This window comes from Arvicanthis niloticus, chromosome 1 (genome assembly GCF_011762505.2).
Source record: "Arvicanthis niloticus isolate mArvNil1 chromosome 1, mArvNil1.pat.X, whole genome shotgun sequence".
Classification (NCBI taxonomy): Eukaryota; Metazoa; Chordata; class Mammalia; order Rodentia; family Muridae; genus Arvicanthis; species Arvicanthis niloticus.
The window spans coordinates 120,350,795-120,375,544 of NC_047658.1; the positions used below are offsets into that span (position 1 = coordinate 120,350,795).

Here is a 24,750-nt window from a genome sequence, read left to right on the forward strand (position 1 = left end):
GTTTCACTACATGGCTTAGCAGACTTAGAACTTGTTATGTAGACAAGGATGACCTTGAATTTGCTGCAATCCTCTTGCCTCCAAGTATTATATTATGCATTTGAGACTCCATTACTGACTTATTTTCCTTTTGTAATTGAAGCTTTCTAATGAATTTTCAGTGTAGGTAACCATCTGTCTACAGTGAGGAGTATTTTTACTATTGATAAAACATTTTCATATCTAGAAGTTTGTGTAAGATGTTTTTTAGCAATATAATGTACAACACTCAGATCTTCTGGTATAGCTTATTACAGTAGGGATGCTTAAAGAGTTATTAATATAATTTACATTTTTATTTATGTGTGCACGCAAGTGCTTCTCAAGGTTTGTGTGTGGAGGTCAAATTCTTGTGGGCCCCAGGGGTTGAGCTGAGGTTATCAGCCTTGCTGGGAAGCACCTTTATCTGTTGAACCCTCTCATCAGCATGAATATTACTCTCATTTTCACTCTATAAAAATTAAAGATAGCTGCAGGTGCATGCATATATGGCAGTGGAACCAGCACTCCATTCTATTTATAAGCATTGAAATGGTTAGTCAACAAAATGATGGACTGGGTATTAGGACTATCTTGTACCTCACTGGTACAAATTGGCATAATTATGCTCTAATTGTATTTTGAGAGAAAAGTTTTATTTTAACAGGAAGGGTGATGTGTAGGAGGAGCTAAGGTGGGAGGAGTACTGAGAGGAAGATATGGAGTAAGGAGAGAAGGAGAAGAAGGAGAGGAGAAGCTAGGTGATGAGAGAGAGAAAGAGAAAGAAAGAGGGGGAGACAGGGAGGCAGATATTCATGTGTTTCCGCTAGTCAAAGATAGTTGATATATCTAGGTTGAGTATTGGGTTACACTTCTGATTGAGCATTACCAAACTTATAAAGCCATTGATTAACATTTTTAAAAAGTGTATAAATGCAAAAAGGAAAAGGGGACATGGGATAGGAGTTTTCCAAGCGGGGGGGATGGGGAAAGGGAATGGCATCTGAAATGTAAATAAAATATCCAGTAAAGAAAAGAGAAAAAAAAAAAAAGAAATGACTGGATTGTTAGAACTGTATATAATTGATTTTTATTATATTGAGAGTTAAATTATGAAAACATGTATTTGTTGCCTAGTTTTCATAACCATCTGTCTTCTGGGGAGAAACAGGGGAAGGGAGAGATTTCTTTTGTTCTCAGGAATCACTGTTTAAATGGGATTGGTTTTAACCAAAGGTTCTGAGGTAAACCCCAATTGTTTTAAGCCAATCAGTTAATACTCTCCAATGATCTCTTTTGTTTGAATTTGTGGTGTGTGTGTTTGTGTATCTACCTATCCATTGAAAGACACCTCTGTGGTTTCTGAATCTTGGCTACTTGAAGGATGTTGCAGTGAACATTGGGGTGAGGTATTTGGAGGTGTTGTTTTCACTTCCCCTGTGCATATGAGGACAAGGAGGATAGCTGGATCACTTGATAATTCTGTTAGCTTTTGAAGGAGTCTTCATAGTGTTTCCACAATGGGTCATCAATACACAGTTCCCCAATGGTAAGAGGATTTTCTTTTCTCCACACAGTTGCCTACACTTGTAGTCCCTTGTTTTGTTTGATCACAGCTATTCAAAGAGATAAAAGGTGATATCTCAGGCTATTTTCATTTGCATTTTAAACAGAGCTTAGGATGTTCATGCCCTTCTCATAACCTGCTGGTCACTGTAAAATTATCTTGGATGAGTGTCTCACTTAATAACAACTTTTGTTCACTTTTAACTGGGTTATATGTTTTCTTGCTGTTGAGCTGAATAGGCTCTTTACAGGAATTGGCTATTAATTCATTAACAGACATGTGATTTACAAATATTTGTTCCTTGCTTCTATCTGACCTTTCATTTTGCTGTTTCCTTTTCTGTGCCAGTGTTTTTCAGTTGATGTGTATTAGCTGCTTTTCTTTTCCCTGTGATAAAATACTCAACAGAAGCAACTTAAAGGATGAAATTTTATTTTGGATGATGATTTTAAGGCATCATGGTGGAGAAGACATGCCAGCAGGTGCACAGGTCACAGGTCACAAGTCACATCACAGGGACTGATCAGCCTTGGATCACAAAGGTAGACTGAAATAAGAAGGAACCAGATATAACCTTCAAAGGACTATCTATTGGCTAATACATGCCAGCATGTCATTCTGTCTCAAAGGTTCCATAACCTTCCAAAACAGTTCTACAAGCTGAAACAGGTATTCAATCCCATGAGCATAGCTGGGCATGGTGGTGCAGACTGTAATACCAGTACTTGGGATGTGAAGGCACAGGCTGGTGGACCTCTGTGAGTTCAAGGGCGGCCTGGTCTACATAGTGAGTTTCAGACCATCCTGGTAGTAGTACACAAGTAGGTACTGTCTTAAAACAAACAAACAAACAAACAAATAAACAAACTAAAATAAAACAAGTGACGATTAAGGGATGTGTTCAGATTCAATTATAAAGAGTACATTTATTTATTTATTTATTTTTGTTTTTTAAACCTGAACTTTAATGAATATTTCAAGAAGTCATTGTCTAGGAGTTAGAATTGTGTATATATTTGGTATTTTTAGTGTCTTTTAAAGATTACCTTGAGTGGATGTTTGTGTGTCATCTAAGATAAGGGATCACATTTATTAGTTTTCCCAGTGCTCTGTATTAAAGAGATGGTCTTTGCCTGTTATGTCTTCCTGGGGCTCTTGGTGCACATCAGATGATCACATGTGTCAGGCTGCCAGGCTCTAATACCAGACTCTGTTTTCTGTTCCACTGGTTTACATCTGCTTTTGTAACTATTGTACTGTTTTGATTACTGTATCTTTGTAATGTAATTCAAGGCTTAGTAATTTTTAATCATGTTAATTCCTACTAAAAAGCTATTATGCTAATTAGTTAGTTAGCCACACATTAGGTAAGAATACTTAGGGTTTGAGAAATGAGTTGATTAGAGTCATATAGCTTTAAGTGCCAGAGTCAGAATTTAACCCAAATTGCCCACTCTCAGCTCTCATAGTTTGAATCACAAGTTATGGCTCTGTCATGAGTAAGTTCCATTGTGTTCCTTGGTGTCTTGTTTTCCTCACATGTATATAGGAAATGATCTCCCATCTGCTTTGCAGGGTTGATTGTTCATTCCCATTAGGATGAAAAAATTACTCTTCAGAATTTGTATCCTTAATGTAATATACTACTTATAATCATATCTCCATGCTGTATTAGATCTTAGGATTTGTTTAATCTTATTTTCTATTTTGAATTCAATCTTTAATAGATATTATTCCTCTGCACACCCCGCATCCATATCCACTTTAAAAATATCTCTCTGTATTTGATCTTTTTCTCCCTTTTAAAGTATTTCAAATGTAAATATGATCATATCATGTGTAGGTTGAGGTGTTGTTTCCCTAATTGGTTGATTGTGTCAATAAAGACAGTGGAAGCCAAGTGCTGAGTAAAAGGAAAAAGATGGGACTTCTAGGAGCAGGGGATGGGAGGGAGGAGTCAGAGCAGGAGGCGGTTCAGAGGAAGTGGCAGACACGTAGGTCTCTGGGTACATATAGTTTGTAGTCTCCACCATGGGTGGAGGACAAGGAAGATGGGACAGGATATTCTTTGCCTAGTCACTGATATTTTTTTTTTTTTTTCAGAGAAACAGATCAACTTTATTTGGGGGATGAATCAAGGGTTATATAGTTTTAGGCAAAGGAGATAGGAATTTCCAGAGTAGGTATAGGTCATTGACTGAAGGCTAAGGTACTGATTTACCTCATTTTTTAAAAATTGGATATTTTCTTTATTTACATTTCAAATGTTATCCTCTTTCCCGGTTTCCCCTCTGAAAACCCACCCCCGAATTCCTCTACCTTGGTGCAACAAGCCTTCACAGGACCAAGGGCCCCTTCTCCCACTGATGGCAGATAAGGCTCCTTCAGCTCCTTCAATCCTTCCCCTAACTCCTCCATTGGTGTCCTTGTGCTTAGTCCCATGGTTAGCTGAGAGCATCAGCAGCTGTATTGGTCAGAATCTGGCAAAGTTTCTCAGGAGACAGCTGTATCAGGTTCCTGTCAGCCAACACTTCTTGCCATCAGCAATAGTGTCTAGGTTTGGTGTCTGTCTGCATGTGGGATGAATCCCCAGGTGGGGCAGTCTCTGGATGGTCTTTCATTCAGTCTCTTCTCCACTCTTTGTCCCTGTATTTCCTTTAGACAGGAGCAATTCTGGGTTAAAATTTTGCAGATGGGTGCGTGGCTCATCAACTGGGGGGCCATGTCTAATCTCTGGATATGGTCTCCACAGGTTCTTCCTCTCCTTTGTAGGGTATTTCAGCTAATGTCATCCCGTGGGGTCCTGGGAGACTCTTGCTTTCCTGGCACCTGGGACTTTCTTGATGCTAACCCCAGTTCCCCATCCCTCATTGCTACAAACCTCTGTTCAATCTGACTCTCTGTACATCTCCTTCATTTCTTTCCATAGCTGATTCTGCCTCTCTTTTTCCCCTCCCTCCCTTCCCTTCCTCTCAAGTCCCTCCCACCCTCTACTTTTCTTAATTATTTTGTTTCCCTTTCTAAGTAGGACTGAAGCATCCACTCTTTGGTCTTCCTTCCTCTTGAACTTCATGTGGTTCATTAATTGTATTTTGAGTATTCCATGCTCTTTGCCTAATATTCACTTATCAGTGAGTATGTACCATGTGTGTTCTTTTGTGACGGAGTTACCTCACTCAGAATGATATTTTCTAGATCCATCCATTTGCCTGCAAATTTCATGAAGTCATTGTTTTTATAGCTGAGTAGTAGTGAGGGAGATCTGGGTTGTTTCCAGCTTCTGGATATTATAAATATAGCTGTTATGAACATAGTGGAGCATCTTCTGGGTATATGTCCAGGAATTTCCATGATCTGTCCATTGATGAGAGTGTGGTGTTGAAGTCTCCCACTATTATTGTGTGATGTGCAATGTATGCTTTAAGCTTTAGTAAAGTTTCTTTTATGTATGTGGGTGCCCTTGCATTTGGAGCATAGATGTTTAGAATTGAGAGTTCATCTTGGTAGATTTTTCCTTTGATGAGTATCAAGTGTCATTTCTTATCTTTTTTGATAACTTTTGGTTGAAAGTCGGTTTTATTTGATATTAGAGTTGCTACTCCAGCTTGTTTCTTGGGACCATTTGCTTGGAAAATTGTTTTCCAGCCCTTTACTCTGAGGTAGTGTCTGTCTTTTTCACTGAGGTGAGTTTCCTGTATGAAGCAAAATGCTGGGACCTATTTACATATCCAGTCCATTAGTCTATGTCTTTTTATTGGGGAACTGAGTCCATTGATGTTAAGAGATATTAAAGAATAGTGATTGTTGCTTCCTGTTATTTTTGTTGTTAGAGGTGGAATTCTGTTTGTCTATATTCTTTTGTGTTTGTAGAAAGAAGATTACTTTCTTGCCTTTTCTAGGGTGTAGTTTCCCTCCTTGTGTTGGAGTTTTCCATTTATTATCCCTTGTAGGGCTGGATTTGTGGTAAGATATTGTGTAAATTTGGTTTTGTCATGGAATATCTTGGTTTCTCCATCGATGGCAATTGAGAATTTTGCTGTGTATAGTAGCCTAGGCTGGCATTTGTGTTCTCTTAGGATTTGTATGACATCTGTCCAGGATCTTCTGGTTTTTATAGTCTCTGGTGAGAAGTCTGGTGTAATTCTTATAGGTCTGCCTTTATATGTTACTTGACCTATATGTTGATCTCCAGGGTAGTCTCCCTTTGTGATTTTTTTTTATTGTTTCTGTTTCCATTTTTTAGATCCTGGATGGCTTTGTTCAATTCTTTTACCTGTTTGGTTGTGTTTTCCTGAAATTTTTTGAGATTTTTGTGTTTCCTCTTTAAGGGCTTCTAAATGTTTACCTGTATTCTTCTGTATTTCTTTAAGGGAGTTTTTATGTTCTTCTTAAAGTCCTCTATTATCATCATGAGATGAGATTTTAAATCTGAATCTTGCTTTTCTAGTGTGTTAGGGTTATCCAGGGCTTGCTGTGGTGGGAGAACTAGGTTCTGATGATAGTAAGTAGCCTTGGTTTCCGTATCTTATGTTCTTGCCCTTGCTTCTCACCGTCTGGTTATCTCTGGTGTTAGCTTGTCTTGCTGTCTCTGACTGTGGCTTGTCCCTCCTGTAAGCCTGTGTGTCAACACTCCTGGGAGACTAATTCTCTCAGAAGGAATTTGTGTATGGAGAACTGTAGCACAGGGTCAGCCCTGGGGCACAGACAGAAACTGGAAGGATCCTGTCCCTGGTTGTTCCTTGGTGCCTGTGTCATGATGGCTCTGAGCGGGTCCCTCTTGGGTCAAGTATTTGAGCAGAAGTGGTGATCTTACCTGTGCTCCTGGGAGACCAGCTCTCTCCTGGTGGTTTTTGGGTACAGAGAGCTGTGGCACAGGATCAGCTCCAGCAACAGATCATCTGTCTAGTTTTAAAATATTAAAATTGTCTATTGTTTTTCATCCATGGTGACTAAGGTAGGCAGGAGAAAGGGCACAGCCAGGAAGTGGAGGGGCACTCGTTGGTGGCTTGGTGGAGCCAGACAAGATTTTGGGCAGAGCTCTGGAGAAACAGCTAGTGAAATTTTCATATTATATGCAACAATCATGTCTTATCTATCATCTATCAATATCTATCTATCTATCTATCTATCTATCTATCTACCTATCTATCTATCATCTACATCTATTGTATCATATATCTAAGCTGACCTAAAACTCACTAAATAGGTGAAGGGGACCTTGAACTCTTGATCTTGCTGCTTCAACAAAGCTTCATCAAATAGGAGGAAAAAGACATTTATTTGAGAAGTAACCCAGCAATGGTTGTATGTCCCCACTATGTCTCCTCTCTTCTCCTTGTCCCTCTTCTTCTCTAATTGTATCCTTCTCTCTTCACCCTTCTGTTCCCTTTCTATCCTATTCCACCCCTTGTCCTGTTCTCCTCTACTCTCCTTTCCCCCTATTTCTACCCCTTCCTTCCTTTTGTCTCTCTTCCTTTTCTATCTTTACTATTCATTTATTCTCATTCTGTGTTTTTGCTTGGGCCTAAAATTATAAAATATTTATTTTAACTCATTTTCAATTCCATACATTCATTTATATATCACATAGCTTTATGTTTACTACAATGTAAAAATCACTTAACTAAAATCACTACAATATGAAGAAATGTAAAGTTGTGTCCACTCCTAGTTCTTGCCATCTCTCTATGTGCATTAGCTTTCAAAACATGCTATTATAAAAACCACCGTGATATTAAGGTGTTATGTATCTGGGATTTAGCTACATACTATTGTCTTTTTCTTTATTTCTTTATTTTTTGAGAATTTCATATATACATACAGTATGTTTTGCTCATATCCACATCCCATGTCCTTCAAAATTTTCACATCATCGTCACATTCCTTTTTTAAATTTCATGCCTTGCATTTTAAAAAATAAGCCACTGAGTCCAATTAGTGCTGCCCATACATGCATAGGTATGTGGTCATCCACCTGTGAGGGCCCATCCCCTTAAAAATAGTGCCCCATCCCAATACAGTCATCAACTGTCAAATAGCTTCTCATCTTAGGGGTGAGGACTCATGTGCCCCTCTCCTATCCATGTTAAAGTGTTGATTGGTTTGATATTATATAGATCTTGTATAGGCAACCACAGGTGCTAAGCTCATGAGTGTAAAGGTCTCGTCATACTCAGAAGACACTGAGAAGCAAACTTTAAAAACTGTATTCAGTTTAGACATCATTGTTTTAGACCACCTCAAAACAGCTAACACAGTAACCCCAGGTGCCAAGTAAGCCAGGTGATTACTATATCTGTCTGCTCAGCTACATTATTACTACATCTGTTAATATGAAAGGTCTACAGAAGGTATCCTCCATGTTTTAACTTCTGCCTTCCTCTTAAGTATAACACCTGCCCAGATGCTATGCTTTCTGAGGTAAATGTGCTGCCTTCTTCATTACTCTCTTCAGGGCCCCCTTGATCTCTGTGTTTCTCAGACTGTAGATCAGAGGGTTTACCATGGGGATGAGGATGGTATAGACCACTGACAGCACCTTGTCTTGCTTTGTGGAGTGCTGAGAGCTGTGGTGCATGTACACAGAAAGGACTGTGCCATAGAAGAGAGTCACTGTTGCCAGGTGGGAGCCACATGTCTTGAAGGCCTTGACACAGCCTTTGAATGAGGCCACTTTCAGGATGGAAACTGCAATGAATACATAGGATAAGAGGATAACAAGGAAAGAGCCAAACCCAATAAAAACAGATGCCAGGAAAAGAACCAGCTGGCTGATGAAGGGATCAGAGCAAGATAAGGAAATGATCTGAGGCATGTCACAGAAGAAATGATGAATGACATTTGGCCCACAATAGTAGAGATTAAAACAAGCAACTGTTTGAATAAAGCTACTAAAGAATCCACTCCCATAGACACCAGTAACCATTCTCCAGCAAAGACTTGGAGCCATGATGGCTGAGTACTGCAGAGGGTTACCAATGGCCACATACCTGTCATATGCCATGGCAGCCAGCAAGCAGCACTCGGACGCACCCATCCAGGCCAACACAAAATACTGAGTGGCACAAGCAACGAAGGAAATTGTTTTCTCTGCTTTTAAGAAATCTGAAAGCATCCTTGGGCTGATGGAAGAAGAGTAGCATATATCTATAAATGACAAGAAACTGAGAAAAAAGTACATGGGTGTTTGCAGGTGAGAGTCCATTCTGATGAGAATGATAAGGCCCAGGTTCCAAATCAGAGTAATAAGGTAGGTCCCTAGGAAGATAGGAAAAAGGATAAGCTGCATTTCAGCTTGGTCCAAGAGCCCTAGGAGGACAAACATGGCCACAGAAGTGTGGTTTCCATCTCCCAACATAGATGTGCTGGGCATCATCTGCTGAGAAAAGGTGAGAGAAGATTATGTTATTTTTCTTCTTTCAACAACGCACCTCATTCCACTCCACACCAGAATCTTGGGTATGGTGCCTCATTGTTTCTCAGTAAAATATATCAATCTCTGCCTTTTCTTATTTAAGAGCAGTAGCATAGAAAACAATGTTCTTCATGAGTTGATAAGTCAAAGCCTCCCTCCTATGAAAAAAAATTTCTATAGCCAGGTAAGATGTAAAATATTCCTGGGGAGTCATAATTATAATCAATTCATGTACGCTGTTACCAGCTAAGTGCAGAAAGAAAGGCAGACTCTTTTTTTATTTTTTTAAAATTTTTATTATTTATTGTTTTTTTTCATATTTTATTTTATATTTTATTTACATTTCAGATGCCATCCCCTTTCCCCATTTCCCCTTCCTAGAAAATCCCATATCCCATGCCCCCTTTTCCTTTTTGCTTTTATACAATTTTTTAAAATTGTTAGTCAAAGGCTTTATACGTTTGGTAATGCTCAATCAGAAGTGTAACCCAATACCCAACCTAGATATATAAACTGTCTTTGACTGGTGGAGACACGTGGACATCTGAAAAGGCAGACTCTTAAAAGACTCCTGGGAGTTAAGAATATCTCTTCAAATATTTCTTTATTGACAGAACTTATCTCAGAGACACTGCTGTGCAAATGAACTGGGCAATGAGAAGGTCATTGAAAGTGCTATCAATCACAAGAGAACAAGGGCTGAGAAGATGCTTCTATTGGTTCATGTTACTAAGCATGAGGGCCCGAGTCTCCATGCAGGTAACAGCACCCACATAGAAGTCAGGGTCTGGCAGAGTATGTCTGTAACCTCAGAGCTGAGTGGATGGGGGCCAGTGCAGACTGGGAGATATTGCAACTGGTTATGGAGTCTAACATTCATGACAATATTTAGTGAGAGAACTTGTCTCAAAAACAAATTACAAAACAAAAGAACAAACAAACAAACAAACACCAAAGTGGATGGCTACCAAGAAAGATACCTAACATTTGGCCTCTATACACATCTTCAAATGCACAATACATATCCAGAAAAACATGAATATCACACACACACACCCCAGTACATTTACCAGAGCATTTTACATATGCTCTCAGTAAAGGAGTATAAAAGCAGGGCTGCTGCCTGCTCTCCAAGAAAGGGAGGGTAATTTGTCCTCCTTAGAGAAGATGAAACTATAAGGTAGCATATTATCTTTCAAAATGGCTATAGTAATTGATAACCTGGAACTCAGCTTTCCATAGCAGCACCTGCTAAATATGCATCCATGAAACTCTGAGAGAGAAAACAGCCACAGCAAACCACACCTGGGTTAAGCCAGACATGATATCACTCACCTCAGATATATTGTTATATTTCTGTGTTGTTTTCTCCACCCACTAGGTATTGCTATTCCTAACTAAGCCTTGTTTTCAGTTGCCTGGTGTTAATGAAAAAGGCCTAATCTTTCTTCTTTTGTTTCAGATAAAACGTGTCCTGAGATAGTTTGGTCCACTTTCTCCTAGGTTTTCTCACCATTTTTTGGTATAATATACTTTCCTTACTCAACCTCCATTTGAGCTTACTTAGCAAATGAAAAGGGAAGGACATTGAATGATAACATAAACAAACTCTGATATCCTCCTTTCTTTTAAGATATCAACTGACAGCTCTTCATAGTATTTACTTAGATGACATTGAAAAAGCAATCATGATTAAACCAACCATTGTCAGATACAAAATATGAAGAATTTTATCTACTAGGAACAATGAAGATGGGACTAATCTCAAACCAAGCACTACATTGATTGGTTCCTCTTTTCATTTCTTTCTCCTCCTCACTCTTCTTTTCATTTTGTTAATCCTAGTCACACATTCAGAAGTTCCTCATAGCTAGGTCTGGTAGGGTATCCCAGTAGGCACACCACCCAGAAGGATAAGGTAAAGAGTTGCTTCAGTTCACATTTTAAAGACCAACTTATACAACATAGTGAGATCCTGTTTCAAAAAAAGGTCCCTCAGTGTTGATTATGAAAATGTGTGTGTACATATACATCTATGTGTAAATGTGCGTAGAAACCACAGATTAACATTGGGTGCCTAGCTTATTTACTCTCTATTTTAATTTTTTGAGAGAGGGTCTCTTCCTGAGCCTGGACTTGAATTTGGCTAGACTGGATGACCAGAGAGCTGTAGGGATCCACCTAACTCTGCCTCTCCAATACTGGGATTACAGGTGCATGTCACAATACTTGACTTATTACATGGATGTTGATGATCCAAACTCAGGTCCTTATGCTTGTATGGCAATCACTTTACAACTGAACCATCTTCCTAATTTGGGCATAGAATTAAAAAATCTTTGTAATTGAAACAAAAGGTAATGACATGGCCATGTAATGCTTCTGTACATTTTGCATTTTACAATGCTGAAAGCAGGCTAAACATATTTATTTTTTCAAGTATTTATCATTTTTGTATCATGATAATATTAAAAAAAGCTTCTCTCAGTCTTTTGAAATTCTCACTAAATCATTGCTGATTATACCTACTCTACCATGGGAAAGCAATGTTAAACGAAAGGAGCAAAGCAGGAGATACTTTCTGACTTCAAATCTAGTATGTTTATCAAAATATACTAGATTTGCTCTGTAGGGAACAATAGTTTCTATAAATTTAACTTTTTTTTTAATGAAAGAAATCAGATAGGTTAAGTGCCTCAAAACCAATTCACAGCTTTTATTCTGAGTCTGTGTTCTCAGACCTCAACATCAACTGAATGAGGAAAGGCTTTTACAAACCATCCATTTGGTCCCCATTTGTCATATGCTAATGTATATTCACACAGCCTACATATTCAGATCACCCTTCTACAGATGTGATTGCTGTGTTAAAAAACTGCACAAAACCAACTACATGGTAAAACCTAGCATTGAAGGATGAATAGACAAAGCTATTTGTAAATCTATAAAATTGTATCCGGATCTGAGCCCCTTGACATACCTTGTTACAGAATCTGTAAGGGATTCACCTGGAGTCTTTGGAAAGGTTTCTTTTCTTGTGATCCAGCTCCCTCTTCTTTGTGGCACACCCATGAATTCTGAAGTGACCAATAAATGTTTCCACTTCTATGTTCTGGAGCATGTATCTCATTTCTTTACTACTTTGAGTTGAGCAATTGCTTTATTGTTTGCAAAGTTGGACTCCATCTTTTTCAGCAATGAGCCAGCTGTGGAGCAAGAAGCTTTTAAGTACTTGTGGATTTTCTATATCACATGTAAGATAAGAGTTGAGTGCACAAATCACACCAAAAGTAAGCAATTAAAGCTGTATAAACCGAATAACAGGTCTCCTGGGTTATAGAGGAGAGATCAGCTTGAGGAAAGGGTTCCCTGCTCAGGCTCGCCACTCTTTTGGGAAAACATTCATCTTTTGAGACATTTCGAAGTCAACAAACCTTCCTTTTATCCTGAAAGTATCCTAGAGTTCATACAGAGGTCACGCCTAATCTTGTTACCCACTATGCCAGTTTTACATGGAAACCATCACTTTCTCTCTGTGACTCTGAATTGGACTCCCTGTAATGGATTCTCAAGTTCTCTATTTTTGTATTCTAGGCCAATTCTCTTAACTTTTATATGATACTGCATGAGTGGAATATATTAAAAAAGATGTCACAGATATTTGGAAATGAGAAGTGACAAATAGATCTCTTTCCCCTTTGTTCTTGTATAGCTCAATGGTTTAAAGAATAAGGACGAGACTGAAGGAACATAATAGCAGAGAAGAAGAGGAAAAGAACAGGAATGAGTTTCTAACCTAGTAATGGGTTTAGAAAAATTAGAAAAGACAAATGATATATGAAGTTCCCAAAGCACATACCTAGGCGGAGCCTTCCTCTTCCCTCTACCTGATCTTGTGATTTTCTCTATCCAAATGCACAGAAAGAAAATGCTTATTGTTTTGTAACAAGTTACCAACAAACTTTAAGTTCATGTCCATTGGTCCTCAGGTTTTGACTTTTCCTTCAGGAAAATACTGGGCGCTACATGGGAGGAGCATCTTAAGGGAAGTATAAGTGATCACCCAGGCTACAGAATAAGCCAGTATATTCAGATACATAATATGATCATTTCTCCACGTGACCATAATCTGCCTCCTATTTTATTTTCTTTTGTCCCTTTAAAATTTTTTACTTAGTCATATGTAACAAAATCATGTTTAAACTATTGTTTAGAGTTTGACCACCCCTGCCAGTGCCAAAGCCAACACCTAGGCTTCTACCAGCACTTGCCATAACAGAGACCACCAACATGTTCAAACTAGGCCACCTGCATCACTCCCACTAAGTATCCAGACTTTCCAGTCCTTCTCCAGGGTCTAGCCTGATAAGTATCCCTGACCTCCTATTCACAGCTTTTCTCCAACCCTGCAGACTAGGTCTGGGTTTCACAATCAATATACTAACATAGTTTAGCTTCCCCTATGTTTATTGCAAAAGAGCAAGGCTTGGGCCAGTAACTTCCATACCTCAAACCACAGGATTCTCCCATGTCACATCCAATCTCTCCAACCAGGTAGGTCTAGCTCCATACTCCAAGCTTGGAACAGGAAACACAACCTGTACACCAGCCCAGTTCCCTCTGTTCACCTGGCTTCATTTCACTCAAGCCATTTCTAACCTCTAGACCCAATGTGCCCCATCATCTTCTCCTTTTCTCTATTCTGCTTTATCCATAGCTAACTAGTAAAGGAGCTAACAAAAGAAGTCCACATGCTCAAATATCCCACAAATAACAACAGGAAAGATTAAGCCAACATCTTCTCTCCCAAACCTACCAATCCTCTAGAAATCCTTGTCAATGAGAATTATCTAGATAAACTCCAGAACACAGAATTCATCAGAGAATTCAAGGAGTTTTAAGAAGACACAAAGAAACAGATCAATGAAATCAAAGGATAAAGCTTAAGGAGAATAAATGCCCTAGAAAACACAAACTTATGTAGAGGGTAGAAATGACGAAGACAATGTAGACTTGAGAACTGAATTCATTAAGGAGATGGCAATGTTGAAGAAGACTTACTCTGTAATGAATATGGAATTGAAAAACCCAAGTAATCCAATTACAAATTCAAAGGAAAGTCTTATAAGTAGAATGAATCAAGCAAAAGGCAGAATATTTGGACTTAAAGTAGAGAATCTAGGACAGATAAAAAGAAATATGAAAAAAATTTATCAAAACACAGAAGAAATTGAATGTGGTATGATAGGGGACTGTTGGTTTGGGTATAGGTAGGAAAAGTCCTGAAAGAAGCCTAGAAATTGACTGCAGTGCAGACAAAGAAGGCCAGAGTTAGTTGGGACATAGGGCACAGGACCTGGGCTAGATGTGGAGTGTTGAGGAAAAGGCATGGATGAGGAGGGCAGGAAGAGTAGCCAGACTAGACCTTGTCACTCATTTTTGATATGGAACTAGATTTGTTTTAAAAAAGTAAAGTCAACATTTCAAAGACAGAAGCTTGAAACTTGGCTTTCATAGTCATGGACTATTGTTGATTGATCTTCTACTACTGCTCCTACAGGGACTTATGGTTGATCTGTGGAACCATGCATGTCTTGGGAAGGCTTGGCTCTGCATAGAAGCCTCCTGTCTCCTAGGAGACAGTAACTCAGCAAGCAGTGTTTCAAGAGCTAATGGGATAGAGTAGAATAAATGTATGGGGAAGGATGGGCTTCAGTACCTCACTGTGTAGATATGACCTCACCCCCTTTGTTTTAGCTTGTGTGTGTGTGTGTGTGTGTGTGTGTGTGTGTGTGTGTGTGTGCCAATCATAGTCATGAGCCCATGGAACTTGGTCCAATTTCCTTGATTATAGACCTCTCTCTGTGTTTTGCTGGAGTGATGACAGATAGTAGGAAAGGCTATCTGAACACAAAAGGAGTGAAAGGTCTAGAAACCTAGTTATTTTGCAAAGATTTTCAGCTGAAGTGTTAGTTTCCAGCCTTTGTCCACCCTGTGCAGGTTCCTGCTGCCTTGATTTCTAGGGTTGTTCTTTGAGAGTCAATCCACTTCTCTCTGACTTTTTCTAGCCACCTGTGTTGTTCTTATTGTAGCTCTGACAGAACAGTTGACAAAAACAATAAGCTGGGGGAAGGATTTATTTTGTCTTACAGTTTAAGAGAATTTAGAAGTTTAAGAGAATCATGAAGGTATGATGTTGGGGTGGCAACTAAAATATGAAGTATATTTATCAATAGCCTTGGCATTTTGCTATGGTGTTCTATAAAAGTCAGAGGCAGTAGCTTGTGCTGTTTTTGGTTGCGTCAGGACCTCTCTAACCAGTAACTTCAAGGGAAGTATCCCAAAGATAGCTCTATTTTATATAAACTCTTAGCATGCATATATATGTATATACATATATATGTGCATGCTTTTAAGAGCAAATTTTTTAAAAAGACAAAATGGATGTATGCTGTAATAAAATATGCTGAATCATTAATGGTGAGTATAAGTAACATGGTAGTTTTGACTCCATGAGTCAAATTACTAACACCTATATTAAAATAGTATGTTTAATTAATTTGTTCAGCTCATATTAAATGCATTGGGAAGCTGGGTATTATTCTGATACCCAACACCAAGTCTAGCACTTAGTTACTGAAAACAAGGTGACAAAGAGTATACTGTAAAACCATCTTTCTCTTTTAGAAACCTAAAGAGACAGATTTATAACATCACAAAAAGAATATGGATGAGAGACGTCACCCTTTCTCCTCTGAATCTTAATATCTCTGACTGAAGAAAATAACATTTAGAGATGAGATCCATTTTTATGAGATGCCTGAGGGAATTAGCTGATAAAGATAGAAAGGTTACATAGCCACAGTGTAACCTTTACACAGGCAGTGCAGTACAAGACTGGACAGTGTCATTGCTTTATGGCTGGGACAGGAGCACTGGGTGGTAATGGTGGGAGCATACTGGAGTAAACTGCTTACATTCTGACCCAGGAAGCAGACAGAAAAGGATTGATTGCATGGGTCCACTGGGTCCACAAGCCCTTGCATGGTATGCCACTAATAACCATTGACAATCTTTCATAACCATTCCAATATTTCAAAGATTCCACCACTTCCCAAATGTCTCATTCTGGGAATCCAGTTGTTAAAACATGTCTTTTTGCAGACCAAACATAGCACACACCAAATGCCCAAGAAAAAAAGCAGGCTGTGGTAAATATATTCATTACCTTAATATCATCTATGGTAGACTGAATAAGAATATTCCCACAAAGCTCATATATTTGGATGCTGATCCCCAGTTAGTGACATAATTTGAGAAGGATTAGAAGGTGTGTTGAAGTAGAAATTTCTGATTTCTTTGGAGACTTAATTGGGTCATGTGAATTTTTTGAAACTGTCTTACAAGAGGATGTATATGAGAAGATGTTTTGCTGAGGCAGACACATGGTATTTTTCTAGAAGCTGTTTGGAAAAAGAGCATGTGATGTTTTTCTAGAGCAGATGCTTGAGAGGACACATGTTTGGAAAGGGTACAAGTATAACTCAACAGACAGTGGAAGATGCTCTAGCATTGGTTCACCTTGCCAATCTTTGCTGGTCTTCATTGGGCTTTGATGATGCTGGTCTTCACTGATGACACTGTGGCATTGGCATTGGTCTGCCTTGCTTTTTTTCCTAATGGTCATTTGTCATGACTTCATAGAGAAAAAGACACCAAAAAACTTCTCATGATATTCCAGCATCTTCTTGCTCCTTCTGCAGACTCTGGCTGATTGGCAGACTCTTGTGGTTTCTTCTGGATTGAGTTACAGCTGTTGATGTGTGTGAATTGAACTGCTGATATCCTGATAATGCAGATTCAATTCTCCCCAAAGAACCATTTCTAAATAGGTCCACACTCTCTTTTGTCCTAATAACCTTTCCTTTCCACTATCTCTGGTGGGTGATAGGCTAGAAGGGAGGGTAAAACATTTAAAAACCCTTTAAAAGTAGGTTTTGAAAAATCTAAGCCTATAGCACGTCCTTGTTGAAACATAGCAAAATTTTAGCAAAACTGTTGTGTCTGAAATGAATCTGGAATAATGACACCTAAGCTTTGAAGTAGCCTTTTGTCAGTGATTGTCATCTGAGATTTTATGGGGTTGTTCTTTTGAAGGGCTCTCAGAGCCTTCACATAACTTAGTCTCAAGACATGCTTGGTAAATCAGGAAATCTTGTATGGCTGAGAATAGCTTAGGTGACGAGTCTTCCTTCCTTCCTTCCTTTCTTTCTTTCTTTCTTTCTTTCTTTCTTTCTTTCCTTCTTTCTTTCGATATTATAATTACATTTCAGATTTTATTCCCTTACCCCATTCCTCCCACCACCCAGGAACCCCCTATCCCATCACCCCTCCTCTATGAGGATATGCCCCCACCTACCCCCCACTCCCACTTCCCCACCCTCAAATTCCTCCCCACTCCATGTTCAGCCTTCACGAGACCAAAGATCTCCTCTCCCACCTATGCCTGACTAGGCCATCCTCCCCTAATGTACAGCTGGAGTCCTGGGTCCCTCCCTATGTGCTCCCAGGCTGGTGGTTTAGACCCTGGGAGCTCTGGTTGGTTGGTATTATAGATGATGAGTCTTTCAAGTCAATCCCTAGACATGGCATTTAGGCATGCCAAAATTGACTTGCTAAAATTGACTTTTGTATAACAATAAAAAGAGCTTCTAGAAAGCTATCAGTGTTCAGTTCTTGAGAGGCTGATCCATTGCAGCTGAGAAGCCTAAATTCATCCTACAGTTTCTCTCTTTTCTTCTATAAATTACCCTGCATAAGCCAGGACTCATTGACATTGAAGGAGGTGTGTCATTAGGGATGTGCTTAGATGTTTTAAAAGCCTATGCCAAGCCCAGTCCCCCCCCCCATTCCCTCCTTCTATCTGCCTTTAAGTTAAGCTCTTAGCTATTGTTCTAACCCTATGCCCGTCTGCTTGGCATGATGATCTTGGACTAACACTCTAAAACTGTAGGCAAGCCTATGATTAAATGATTTCTTTTATAACAGTTACCTTGATTATGGTGTCTCTTCACAGCAAAAGAACAGTAAAAAAGACATCATTATTTCACACTGAATACATATATCAAACATTGTATTGATATCCATAAATAGAATCATGATCTGCAAATTTCAAGTGGTATTAAGTAAAATAAGTTAATGAAATCAAAATCAAATAGATGCATTAAAAAGGCCAACCTGCAGAATGACTCAGAGGAAGAGTTCAGGATATCGTGTAGGAAGCCTGGGGGTAAGCCACAGCATGCTTACAAAACTAGGATAGACTACTTAGCTGGCTAAAGTAGAAATTTCCTGCATGCCCTTCTGTCAGAAAACTACCAAAGATAACATATGTGGTACAGAATGATTCCAGAGCCTCCCAAGATGCAAATCCATCAACACTAAAACATGTTAAATGCAGAAAGAACACCAGTTGTGTTTTGTACCAAAAGCAGGAACTAGATGGGAAATAGGTGGTATGTAGGCAGGTGCACAACAATATACCCAGTTGGTAATGGCATCTGTCACAGGATGCAGGAGATAACAGGAGAGCAGGCCAGTGATACAGGGCTTTTTAGAAGCCACAGCTTCTAGGGTAGGCTCACAATGCACATCCAAATATCAGTTAAACCTACATGGAGTCTCATTTGTATTGTAGGCTGAGGGTCAAGATTAGGAATTAGATGTCCCCTGAAAGCTACTTTCTTAGCTCACAATTGTCAAAAATGAATCAAAAGTCAGATATGGCTTTCCTTTTTTGGGTCATGTCAAGTTTTCTTCTTCTTAAAGATTTTATAAGAAAAAAAAAAAGCATTCACTTTGCTTTTTTGTAAGACCAAAATTTTATTAGATTAATCAGAACTCTGTCATAGAATAACAAACCATACTTCATGCATGCTGGATTTTCTATATGTGCAGACATTGAATCAAAGTCTAACATTATAGTTTTATTTCAGAACTTGGCTGCATTTTTGCTTCTAAAATGTGGTCCAAAAACGTCTGTGCTTTGCCTGTCTTCTAGTTAGACAATGCCAGCTAGCCATCTGGCCTGGCAGCTTTGAAGAGAGATGCTTCCACACCCAGTTTGTGAGGGTTCCGAGCCATGATTGTGAGTGACTGCCGTGGCTATTCCTGTGCTTGTGGGAAGAGGGGCCAGTAAGCAGCATGTAACCATTCTTTTGGCTACTTTATTGTCTTCTTTTCCCTACTACCTTCCTCCATCTCTTCCAACCCCCAAACTCTAGGTAGGAGAGAAAGAAAGTTAGAGGGGGAAAGGGGTGTCAATATCACTAGACTGCTTCCTGCTGATTATGGGTGTTGAGTTTCTTGGAGCAAGTTCAATCTTCATCACCAGGATATCTCCAAGCAGCAAGCAGCAAGCAGCAAGCAGCAAGCAGCAAGCAGCAAGCAGCAAGCAGCAAGCAGCATGCTGCAGCCAGCAGCCAGCAGCCAGCAGCCAGCAGCCAGCAGCCAGCAGCCAGCAGCCAGCAGCCAGCAGCCAGCAGCCAGCAGCCAGCAGCCAGCAGCCAGCAGCCAGCAGCCAGCAGCCAGCAGCCAGCAGCCAGCAGCCAGCAGCCAGCAGCCAGCAGCAACCAGCAACCAGCAACCAGCAACCAAACATCAATAGCAGCGGCAGGGGGAGCAACAGCTGCCAACCCCTATTAGGGCTTTGGCATTTTCAAGTCCTCTCAGGAGTCCCCAGAATTCCAAACGTAAACTATCTTCAATGGGCAAAATCACACCCCTGTCAAAGCAGGAGACAAGTTATAGTTAGCTGCTTCGGACAACCTGATTCAGCCCAATAGCCCACATCTGGGATTAAAACAAAAATATATTCAGATAACATATCTGTATTTTTAAAGAAACCAAAATTCTCACAACAGCAGTACTGTGCATGGGCTTTTCCAGCATGGAAAGGAGCAGGAAGCATGAGAAAGTGAGGTTCAAATGAAAGCAGTGAAACTCAGGAAGATTTTGCTTATATTATATATGGGGGCATAGAGCGCATCATATATGCAAGTAGGATGGATATCCCTGCTGAGTTTTACATCAAGCGGGTCAAACCAGTTCTGTGAACACAGGTTAGTAAATGATTACTCCTTTGTGTGGTTCATCAAAAAAGAGTTGAGCCTTACATTTGTCCATATTTTTTTAAATTAAAAACTATGTGTGCAGGCTTGTTCATGCCTTCAGAGTGTTATGGTATGTGCTTGTTATCTTCTTTCACCTTGAAGAGTCCTGGGATAGAACAAAAGCTGTCACATTTGGTGACACGTGCCTTTACTCAGTGAACTACCTCATCAGTCTAGTTCTTGTTATTTCACTACAACTATTGCATCACCTTTGGGAACACAGGACAGTAAGATGGAGAATGTTGGACATACACAGGAATGTTCTAGAGTTTTAGGTTGTTGGGAGCCGCAGTGATTTGCCATTCCAAGATGGCGCGGACAGCCTGTCCTCCCACTTGTAAACAACTGACTGCACAGTTGCAAAAGGCAGAAAGCACGCCAAAGTCACTGCCCATCCCGGGACGTAATATGGGGTGATGAGTGAACAGCCAATCAGAAGTGAACACGCCACTCTAGGGTATATATAGCAGTGCCTTTCCCGAGCTTGGGGTCTATTCCGCTTTTGCTGTTACAAGAAGTAAAGCTTCGTCTGTAGTGATACCCGATTACTGCCTCTGTGTCCTTCTTCGCGGGCGAAGGGGACACAAAAGAGGTACGCGAAACATTGGGTGCAGCTAATAACTGTAATATTGATTATGTGGTGACTATCATTGCAATGATTCCTCTTAGAGCAAACTTGACCAGAAGCCAGAAATATAAAAATAAATTTGATGGCTTGATCCAATTGTCTATGTCAAGCCAGGGCAAACTGTCTGGGCTTAGTGTAGGATAGTAAGAAATTACAGGATTCCTCAAGATTTTCAGATACAGTTATTGGCCATGACTTTTCTTCTTTCTTTCTTTCTTTCTTTCTTTCTTTCTTTCTTTCTTTCTTTCTTTCTTTTCTTTTTTTTTTAGCATTTTGAAAGATTTATTTATTTTTTCTAAGTAGTTAGCAAAGTTTATTTATTTATTTTTATTTACATTTCAGATGCCACCCCCTTTCCCCATTTCCCCTCCCTAGAAAACCCCTATCACCTGCCCCCTTTCCCCTTTTGCTTTTATACATTTTTTTTTTTAAAAAAAATGTTAATCAAAGGCTTTATAAGTTTGGCAATGCTCAATCAGAAGTGTAACCCAATACCCAACCTAAATATATAAACTGTCTTTGACTGGTGGAGACACGTGAACATCTGCCTCCATGCCCCCCTCTTTCTCTCTCTTTCTCTCTCTCATCACCTAGCTTCTCCTCTCCTTCATCTTCTCCTCTCCTTACTCCATGTCTTCCTCTCGGTACTCCTTCCCCCTTAGTTCCTCGTACATATCACCCTTCCTGTTAAAATAAAACTTTTCTCTCAAAATACAATTAGAGCATAATTATTCCAAATTGTACCAGTGAGGTACAAGATAGTCCTAATACCCAGTCCATCATTTTGTTGACTAACCAGAACCTCTGTCATCTCTCCTAACTAAAACACTCAGTTTTGAGTGAGTTGAGTTTTGACTTTTTTCTTGGCTTTAGAATGAATGTCAGCTGAAAACCATCCACTCAGTTCTTTTCTCTCAAAGTAAATAGCCAGGATTGGCTATGAGACTATAGGTCTTCAACCCCATCAGAAATCCAGAATGACTGAGTTAACTGAAATTATGGGAAGCACTTCTAGATACCAGAAAGAAGCCATCAAAATACTAAGTAAATGGCAATTTCTTTTTATCATTTGTCATGATTCAAACCACTTCCTTTTTTCTTAGGCTATGATTGATGGATGCAAGTATATGACCCTAAACTTACTAATTCTTAGCATCAATTTCCTTAGAAAGAAGCCAACAGTTTCAAGTTGGTTTTTTTTAGAAGATGCAATCAAACCATTGTTTAACTCTACGTCTTATAAATAGGGAGTCCTAGCAGATCATCTTCATCTGTTCAGAAACACAGAACAGTCAATGGTCATGCCCTAGCTTTTAGGACACTATGTCATGATAGTTGTGACGAGGATTTAGGACCCTGTGTGGGGAAACTTATCTATGGGCATAGTTCTGTGAGTTAGCATTCTTCAGTCTTATAATGTTTCTAAACTTGATGTTTCTTAAATGCCTGTGCATAGAAGAATGAATAATGAGATGGTCATTGTGTTATATGGAGACTGTAATCCTCTGGATCTTAAAGGTGTTTCCATGGCATTAAGTCAGTTAGTTCCTACAGGAATAGGGTTTGCTTTAAAGTAAAACTTTTTTCTCCAAAAGCCCATGAATTTTGTTGTGTTCCAACCATGTGCATATTATTGTGGGCAATAGCAGTTGTGGCAGAACACATGTTTTAAAAATTTCAGATTCTGTGTTGCTAGCTGCAGATTGTCTTTTTCTGTAACCTCTTCATAGCATCTTTGATTTCTCTGTTTCTCAGACTGTATATCAAAGGGTTCAACATGGGAATCACCACAGTGTAGAAAACAGACACAAATCTATCAAAACTGGAGAAGCCACCAGAACTTGAACTCAAATAGACAAAGATACTGGAGGTGTAGAATAGGGAAACAGCTGTCAGGTGAGAAGCACAGGTGTTGAATGCCTTGGATCTGCCCTTAGCTGAAGTGATCTTCAGGATGGAAAAGACAATGTAGCCATAGGATATCATGATAACTAGCACATTTACAAATCCAAAGATCATTGTTAATATGGCAGTCAGGACTTGTACAAAGAAAGTGTTTGTGCAGGACAGAAGTAACAACTGTGGCATGTCACAGAAGAAGTGCTTGATGACATTAGTTCCACAGAAGTGAAGACGAAGCAAAGCAAACAACTGAAGTAAAGAAGCAGTGAACCCAGACAGATAGGATGCCAGCACCATCAGTACACAAAGAGTGGGTGACATGATTGATGCATACATAAGAGGGTTACAAATGGCAGCATACCTGTCATAGGCCATGGCTGCCATGAGACAAGACTCACTCAACCCCATGGTGGAAAAGAAGAAATTCTGAACCATGCAGCCCACAAAGCTGATAGTTTGCTTTTCCTGGAAAAAGTTTGAGAGCATTTTTGGGACTGTGCAGGTAACATAGCAAAGGTCTATAATGGACAGGTTACAGAGAAAGAAATACATGGGAGTGTGGAGGTGAGAATCCATTCTTATTAACAAAATGAGGGACAGATTCCAGGTCAGAGTTGTAATGTAGATGAGCAGGAATGTGATAAAGAGCAGTATTATTATTCTGGGTAAATCTGTGAATCCCAGGAGGATGAAGTAGGTGATCTCGGTGCTGTTTCCCTTAGCAATCATTTCCCTGGTGTTCCTGAGATTAAAAGGGAGACAAGAAGTTTATAGGTGACCAGGGTGGAATCATAGCACTACAATATCACACCATCTGTCTTTCTTCAATGATCCCTGAAAAAGAAGAAATGTCTCATTGTCCCATGGAAAGAGCTGTCCCATTCTCAAACTGTCAAGAAGATGCTGAGAGGAGTTGGGGAAAATAGTAATCTGATCAAAGCACATTGTGTGACATTTTTAAAGAATTAAAATCAGTGAGAAATAGAAGCAGACATGACTGCTCATGCCTTCAATTCCAGCACTCGGGAGGCAAAGTCAGACAAATACCTGGAGCTAGCTTGTCTACATAGTGAGTTCTAGACCAGCCAACACTACATAGTAAAACCTTGTCTTAAATAAAAAAGAAAAGAAAAGTCTATTCTGCCAACAAAATAAGTGAAATAATTTAGAATATTTATAATAATTTCTGAAACCCTTTATAAGTATATTTCAGTCTCCAAACTGGAAAATACTCTAATATATAATTCTGCTGTTTTGTCGGAGTGAGTCCATGTACACAAGTCTACTTCAGTAGCCTTCACAGAAAGCACTCTAGAGAAGTTGTGTAGACTTCACTATTTGATGTCCCCATGATTATGCTAATATCAGAGTATGTTGCTTCTTGGAAAGCTACATGAAATGTGGTGAGGATTTCAGAGTTTAGAGTGTTCCTAATGTCCACCCCCCAAAATGAGAGTAACAAAAGTCTTCAAATTAAATCTTTATAGAGACATCTGTGACTAAAAATGGAGGCCAGTACACAGCACACAACCAGGTTCATAGGTCTGTTCATTAGATGGTGGTTATCATTATTGAGAGCTGATGATCAATTGTGAATGATTGCTGTGTTTATGAATAGAAATACTGGTATTGATATTTTTTCTTTATGAGAAATTGAGAGCTCTCTTATCAGTCCTATGGACAGTGAGCCATACCTGCTCTACTTAGAGGCCTATTAAGAGCCTTATCCCTGAAAGTGAAATTTCTTTGGGTAATGAAGACATATGCCCTCTTAATTATCTCTTTATTAGTTTTCTTGTCTTTACATGGAAAGATCACAAGGGAGCCAACATAATGAGATTGACTTTGATGGAGAAAAATGATCAAAGTAAATATTTTATTTACAGAACTATAGAGGTATAATTTTAAATATAATTTTTGAGTTAGTTTTCACTAACAGAAGCATTATTGGTAAAACCATGTGTATACTCCTAGACAAAGTTGCCCTACTTTGTGATGAAATTAGTCAGTGATAATAGATGAAATGTTTTAAAAGTTGAATAAAATACTT

General features: G+C 39.2%; 2 protein-coding genes across 2 annotated transcripts; both read right to left on the minus strand.

Moving 5' to 3' along the window:
• Nucleotides 1-7,156: 7,156 nt before the first annotated feature.
• Nucleotides 7,157-12,393, minus strand: LOC117718813 (olfactory receptor 5A1-like). The gene is made up of 2 exons (XM_034516772.2): nucleotides 11,980-12,393; nucleotides 7,157-8,963 (listed from the first exon to the last, which is right to left on the minus strand). Exon 2 carries the CDS (start codon nucleotides 8,958-8,960, stop codon nucleotides 7,992-7,994), a length of 969 nt encoding a protein of 322 aa, XP_034372663.1. The 5' UTR covers nucleotides 8,961-8,963; nucleotides 11,980-12,393; the 3' UTR covers nucleotides 7,157-7,991.
• An 8,860-nt stretch (nucleotides 12,394-21,253) lies between these two features.
• Nucleotides 21,254-23,436, minus strand: LOC117723326 (olfactory receptor 5AN1-like). The gene has a single exon (XM_034522878.2). The coding sequence runs from the start codon at nucleotides 23,427-23,429 to the stop codon at nucleotides 22,491-22,493; it is 939 nt and encodes a 312-aa protein (XP_034378769.1). The 5' UTR covers nucleotides 23,430-23,436; the 3' UTR covers nucleotides 21,254-22,490.
• Between the last annotated feature and the right edge of the window lie 1,314 nt (nucleotides 23,437-24,750).